Below are 7,126 nucleotides of genomic sequence, written 5' to 3' on the forward strand. Positions count from 1 at the left end.
CATTGAAAAGTTAGCTTTTGAAGTAATGCAAAAACATTAACAACACGCAAGCTTCTCCAGATCAAATCAAAATCCTGCTTTTCTGAAAGCTCTGCATCACTTCAACATATTTTAATCATTGAAGTGTGCACAAAGCTAAGTATTTAATCAATAGGTGTCAACTCTACTCAAGCTCAACTATCCCCAAGAGTACACAATTTATTTTTCACGTCAGCCCAAGTTTGGACCTATTTGTGCCCCCCTTTTTTTTTTTCTTAAACAGATAAGGAAGACAGTGTCAAATGCAATAGGTCCTCTTTTCAAAGGAGTAACTTTCCACCAGGAGCTGCACTAAGAACATCTTATTTCATGTCACTAAATAGCTGCCAATAACCTGGACTGAAAATAGTAAAACATCGGTGACAGGCTCCCTGGCCATTGAGAGTCGATCAGATCAACTTGCGTACTTGACACTGGGATCTTGGCTTTAAAACTACAAAGTTTTATCAGAATCCATGGGCTTGTCCACAAGCTAGTATCCTTTAACACACACACAAAAAAAAATAAAAATAAAAAATAAAAAGCTGCAGACAAGCATGGTGATTTTTGCTTTCACCACGTAACACCACGAAGCACACTCTGTGCTTAATGAAACTGAGTATCTATTGCATACCGGGCTTGTTCACGAAGTAATTTCTCTTTTTGGAACTTCTCCTCTTTCAAGGCTTTCCTATGCCTCTTCTCTGCTCTTTGCTTCCTTTCTTCTGCTTGCTTTGCCAGAGCTTCTAAATCAGGTTCCTTAATAAAATATTGCAAGCGATTAATCCAGGACTTACTTCTCATACTATCAGTGTTATATTTCAGATTAAATATTGCTGGTAAGAATCAAAAGCCTGAAATTCCTTTCTATCATATCAGAGTAAAGATCCACTAAATAATGACTTTTTCTTCTCTGCTATCTCCTTTATTCTCTTCTTGTCTACCACCAACAGCAGTAAGTTTGCCATATTCCTCAGCCAATGGAACCGAAGACTGATGTGGAAACCTTAGCTTCTCTCTTCATCGCTTTATAAAGAGAGTAACATAAAGATATTTATACATTTTAAATAGTGATTAGACTGTACAGTGAAAGCACCTTACTATGTTTCAGCCATTCATTACAACAATTGCCTATCAATGCAAGAACAACCCCAGCAATCTCTCAGATCAGGCCTACACAAGTTACAGTTTTGAAGTGAAGATAGTTTGCAGTTGCGAAATTAAGTGATGACAGTTCACCATCTGTACAAAAGCCTCTGAAGTCCTTACCATGACCTTTTAAGTCACTGAAGGTCTAAGGCACTGAAGACAAAAAAAAAAAAAGAGTTCATCTTCTTAATCATAGAAACTATTAGATGGTAGAGAAACAAAGTTACTATGTTACTGGAATATTTGGGACAACTCACCACATGCAATCTGGACAAACTATTAACTTAATAAACCGTATCACATAAGCAAATGTGATATTGTACACACAACTCAGGAGTTTGCACAGCACAAGCCTCAGCAGACTGGACTACTTGAGCACTTAATGCAGTATTCTCCAACCACTGCAAGACTGTACAAAACTACTTGAAAAAAAAAAAAAAAGACAAAATCATGCAGACTCTTAAGCAGGCTTCTAAAAATAACTAAATAGGTTATTCATGCTTAGATGCCTAAGAGTTTCCATCCAGAATATTAAATTGAAATATTAAATATTAAAATATTAAAAAAAAAAAAAAACAAACAGCAACCTTGGTCTTTCTAGAACATCAAGGTATTTCTGTGAGAACATCATTAAGCTGTGTACTTACGTTTTCCTTGGCTTGTCGGTGACCCTCACCAACAGCTCTCAAGCTTGATAAAAACAGTTTTTCTAAGGCCTTTATCTTCTCATCTTGTTCTTTCTGCCATTCAGCTCTCAATGCCTCCTCCAACTGATGTAGCTGTTCTTCCCTCTTTTGCTTTACTTTCTGTCTTATCTGTAAGGCAATGTACTTCTGCTGCTCTCTAACCTGTAGAAATAGCATTTCTGTTTTGTCAGTAACTTAGTAAAAGCACAGTGTTTTTGCAGCAATTACTTCCACAACACACGCTCCCCTCCTTGTAACAGCAGATTAGATGGAAGGATACATTAAGAAAATCTGTCCAGAGAATACTTTAAAGTTGCCATTACCCTTTTCCAAAAATCAGTATCATATACTAAATTTAATCTTTGTTAAAAGTTTTACTTAAAGTGAGAGAGAGACACAAAGCTGATAAAATGTACTGTTTGAAATAGACTTCTTGTCAAAAATACAATACAATAATTTATTAGACTCTCACTATGATGCAACACACGCTAAAGAGAAATGGCAATTATACTGCTAAATTAATGCCTCAGAAGACAGCACAGTGGAAGGCTAAGGGGTAAAAAGAAGTAAGCAAAGAAGAAAGTAAAAAGAAATGGAAAAATAGCCTTGCATCCTAACAGCAGCACAGCATAACATAAGAGGAAGAAACATGAGATGAGGAACAGACAGGTAATTCTAAAAGGAGCAATACTTAATGCTTTAAGAGCTATGACACTGTAACAAGCTGGTTGATCTAGTATAGAGACAGATTTGTATTTGCCACAAGTGGCTTATTTCTTCTTCTTTATCCACTGTGTAACACATCAGTAAAAAGAGTTATCTGTATGTTGATAGACAAAAAAAGAAGATAGATACAGTGAAGTTGGCAGGAATGAAGAGGTTCTGGAACAAAGGCCCGTGTTAATCTAATTGAGACAGTATCATAAGAAAGATACCTATTTACTAGTAAATGAACATGACAACAGAAACTACTCCACAAGCTAAGTATACACCTAGTGTTACTATATTGCAAAGAGTTAGCTTATATAAAGTAAAATTAGGTTGATTTTTCTAAATTATTTGTTACATCTTTAAATTATATGGACAACTTGAAAAAATAGAGGCATACTTGCTGTAGCCTCAGTTTTCTTCTTCTTTCATATTCTTCTTTCAGAAGCATGGTTTCTTCATTAGGACTGAGCCTCAATTTCCCAACTTTTGCCACTTTTCTCTTCATCTTTGGTAACACCGAATAATCAACTCCTATGAGAGCACAAAAAAAACCAAAAATTTGAGCATAAGTGATGTAAGCAACGACAGCTATTAAAAAAAAAAGACCTCTATATTTGATCTTTACATATTTTCATCCTTGAAAACGCTGTCCTGAAACAAACCAGTAAAAAGCTTTTAATGGATAGTTTTGTTATAAAAAAATCAAAGATGTTTTATTAGTGCACAGTCCAGGCAGCACTAACAACCAACATGAGGCAGCGTTACACCTGCATAATTTTCAGTACCATAAACAAGTCATTCTTAGAAATAAATACACTTTTTAGTAAGATAAATAACTGAAGCAATCAGGTGAGGTGGAAAAGCACAATAATTACCTATAAGATATTGTTAACACAGGTTTTTGAGCCAGTGAATCCCAAGTTTGCTACAGGGTAAAGAGAGGACTGTGGCTCCTGTGAGCCATCCCTTACTCGGCGGTTGCAATAGGGAAGGAAAATTTGGAGTGCAAAGCAAAATAAGAGGATTTAATAGTGGGGATCACAGAGCAGTTTGGGTAGAAAGGGATCTTTACAGATCACCTCGTCCAAGCCCTGCCATGGGCAGGCCCCCTCTCACAGGTTGTGACCAAAAGCGGCCCCCACCGCTAGGACGGCCCCAACGGCAGCACAGGGCACCCAGGGCACCCAGCGGTTAAAACCAGCCAGGTTTCTCGGCAACGCCGCACAGGCTCTAGGAAGCAACGCCTCCAGGGAGATCCAGAGACCTCGAGACCTCCCCCCTCCAGCCATAACTCTGCTAAGGGCCCTCTCCGGTCACTGGGAGCCGGGGCAAAGCGGCTGCAGCACACCACGCTGAAGGGAAGAGAGACGAGGGACGACAAAACGACTCCTTAAACGCCCGCCCGCCCGCCGCCGCCATTAGTGCGCAGCCCCCTGCACCTACCCGCCGGCCGCCGCCGCTCCCCGCCAGCCAGCCAATCAGCGCGGGCGCGGCGGGAAACGCAGCGCCCCGGCGGAGCTGGCCCTCCGCGCATGCGCGCTGCTTCCCGCCGCTTCCCGCCGCAACATGGCTGCGCAGGCGCGGTTGCGCCCGGCCTCGCGCAGCCCTGAGGGGGGAGGAGGAGGGGCTCCATATTACCTCACAGCCCTCTGCCCAGGGCGGCGGTTGGAACTGGGTGGTTCTTAAGGTCCCTGTCCACCCAAACCGTTCTGTGATTCCATAATTCAGTCGTTCCATGATTCCAACCATGAAGGCTTGGGTGTTGGCTAACCTGGAGATGACAGGGAAGACCAAAGCTCAGCATAGCTGCTTCACTCACTAACTTCTCCATGGCAAAATTTAACATAATTGTTCAGAGTGACTTTGGGGTGTACTGTATAATCAAAAGGAGTAAATTTAGGCACTGATAGTACAGCTGGATGGACAGTGCTGCTCTGCCTGTCTTCCAGGTGTGCTTACAGCTTGTTAAGTGGATCTTCTAATTAAAAGCTACCGCAACCTGTAACTAGTGCTGGTTTTTATTTTATAAACCACTTTTTTAACTAATGGCCACACATTTCAAGCCTGATACAATACTTGTTCACTTCTGTGCTTTCATCCTTATGTTTTAGTTTTTGTTACAAGAGTGACCATTCATTATATGTGTGAGACTTAGATCAGGTGGGATTTGAAAGCGAAGTCATCTGATACCCTTGATTTATGAGAAACTTGTTATTCACATTGAGAGAAACAATTCTGCAGCACAAAGGGATGAAGCAAGAGAAGCTGTGCTAGAGAATTTGCACTGAATATTTTCCTAAGGTCTGAGCTGCTGCAGCACAAAGGGAAGAAATGCTTGTAACTGATCATAAAGCATATAGTAAACGGTCTATGCTGAAATCATAGAACCACAGAGTGGTTGGAAGGGACCTGAAGTCCCACCCAGTTCCAACCCCCTGCCATGGGCAGGTGAAACATGGGATTAGAAATTAGACAGCGACTGACTAAGAATAAATATGTAGGCAACACTCATTGCTTAACATGTGCTTACATTTGTGCCGTACTGTGCCTGTGCTGCGCTTAGGCCTCCAGATGAGCCCCTGAGACCCCAACAGATCAAACCAACTGTATGGTTCAGACTGTGACCAAGGGCTCAGAGAGAAGGAGGACTGTTTATAAAAGGGCTTAGAGGTAAGGAGGACTGTTTATAAAAGGATAAGATAAAGAATGTCAAACATGCAAGGCCTCGAGATAACAGGAGCCCCTCGGACCCCGAAGAACCAGGCCAAACCAAGCTTATGGCCCAGATTGTGGCCAAGGGCTCAGAGAGCATGCACAGGGAGACGAGGTGAAAAGTTCAATTCTGATGAAGGTGTCTTACTTCATCCTGACAACCACCCAGACGACCACCAGAGAGTACTACACAAGCGCAGAAAGACTGATAAGATAATTAGCATATGAAGCGGGACTAGGCAGAGCTAGGAAATGAATATACATTGAGGTGTTGCGAAAATTAATGCATATGTAATATTTTAGGGGATAAAAGAGAATGCAAGCGACTGAATTGTGCGCATGACTTTGGTGGGACTACCCCCCGTGCTGCCCAGCACTGAATAAACATACCTACTTTACAATCGTACTGATTGCGGAGTCAGTTTTTTGCGAGTCACAGGGACACCTCCCACCAGACCAGGTTGCTCAAAGCCCCATCCAGCCTGGCCTTGAACACCTCCAGGGATGGGGCATCCACAGCTTCTCTGGGCAGCCTGTGCCAAGGCCTCACCACCTCTGAAGAATTTCCTCCTAACCTCCAACCTAAATCTTCCCTCTTTTAGTTTAAAACCATTACCCCTTGTCCAGTTTCTACACTCCCTGATAAAAGAGTCCTTCCCCATATTTCCAGTAGTCCTCCTCTAATTGTTTGTGCAAAACACAACTGCTTTCTGTGGCAGTTTCCTCTAGAAAAAGGAAGAAGTAATTTTTTACTATAAGCTAACCAGCATAGTAACCCATTATACTATGCCCTACAGGACTGAAATCAGGTGAGCTGAGATTACTTGGTAAAACCTAATTGCTGTGGTGCATTTGGATGCATGGCTGCACATGAAATACTCCAAAAATTACAGGATTGCAAAACAAAAGACATAAGCATAGGAAGGTTACACAGCAGTTAAATGTGCTTTCTTCCCTGTCTTCTGCATTTTAGTGCTAAACTGTCTTCTGATTCAAAGACTTCTGTGCTGTGGGATCAGTTAGGCAGACAATTTGCTTTCTGTCAAGTGCTTGCAACTTCCTGCAAACTGCTGACTGTAATAGCTGGTACAAAGTTAACACCTGATTGTACATTAAAGACACCCAGATGTTTCACAGTATGCACATTGAATAAATTAAACTTGAGCAGTGTGCTTCCAAATGTGTTTTCCAATCTCCTTATTGGATTTTTTTGTCCTTCAGCATTTTCATTATGGCAGCGCTCTCCACAATAACATCTCTTCTAAATAGCTTTATCCTGCAGGTCAACAGGTAAAAAAACAATTGAAGGCAGTCTATTAAGAGAGTAATTGAGATTATAGATTTTAGAGTCCTCTACTTAGAAGATGTGAAAGAGGTCAAATATATGCTCTAGAATGATAGTATTGGAAAAAAGGCTTATGAAGCCTACGTGGGCTGGATAAGAACTTTACCTCAAGGGTGTTTTCTAGTCAACATATTGCAGAATTATTTCTGTTGCCACCTAATTTACATACATAAAAACAGGTATTTAGCAAACAGTCATTTTAATACGGTGACACTTTTTACTTTTTAATATACCTGTTTGAATTATAGTATTACAGGCCTCCATTAATTCCTTCCTCTTATGAAGTAGATGCGTTCCTTTTATTAAAGGTGAAGGGTGATGCAGTGATACTAGCACATCTAGCTAGGCATATGTAAAACTGGAGATCACAGCTCCCCTGTGGTTCAGCTACCAGTCATATATCTCCTGGGGGCAAGGAGAGATACTTAGAGGAGTTATCTACAGATTCTCAGAATTGTTAGGGGAAAATCTGAATATATTTTCAAGACAGAATTCATTGTGTATG

General features: G+C 41.0%; 1 protein-coding gene across 2 annotated transcripts in view; it reads right to left on the reverse strand.

The window, feature by feature from the left end:
• The window catches only part of CEP295 (centrosomal protein 295), a 37,312-nt gene extending 33,122 nt beyond the window's left edge, over positions 1 to 4,190 (reverse strand). The window contains exons 1-4 of one of the 2 annotated variants that reach the window (XM_035328717.1): positions 4,008 to 4,190; positions 2,962 to 3,095; positions 1,815 to 2,015; positions 653 to 777 (exon numbers count right to left, since the gene is read on the reverse strand). In XM_035328717.1, coding sequence (XP_035184608.1) covers positions 653 to 777; positions 1,815 to 2,015; positions 2,962 to 3,095; positions 4,008 to 4,098 — 551 coding nt within the window. In that variant the 5' untranslated portion in view covers positions 4,099 to 4,190. Of the gene's footprint in view, positions 1 to 652; positions 778 to 1,814; positions 2,016 to 2,961; positions 3,096 to 3,439; positions 3,688 to 4,007 lie in introns of those variants that run through there. The other variant, XM_035328725.1, reaches the window with a different exon arrangement.
• Between the last annotated feature and the right edge of the window lie 2,936 nt (positions 4,191 to 7,126).

The sequence above is a fragment of the Oxyura jamaicensis genome, chromosome 1, assembly GCF_011077185.1.
Source record: "Oxyura jamaicensis isolate SHBP4307 breed ruddy duck chromosome 1, BPBGC_Ojam_1.0, whole genome shotgun sequence".
NCBI lineage: Eukaryota > Metazoa > Chordata > Aves > Anseriformes > Anatidae > Oxyura > Oxyura jamaicensis.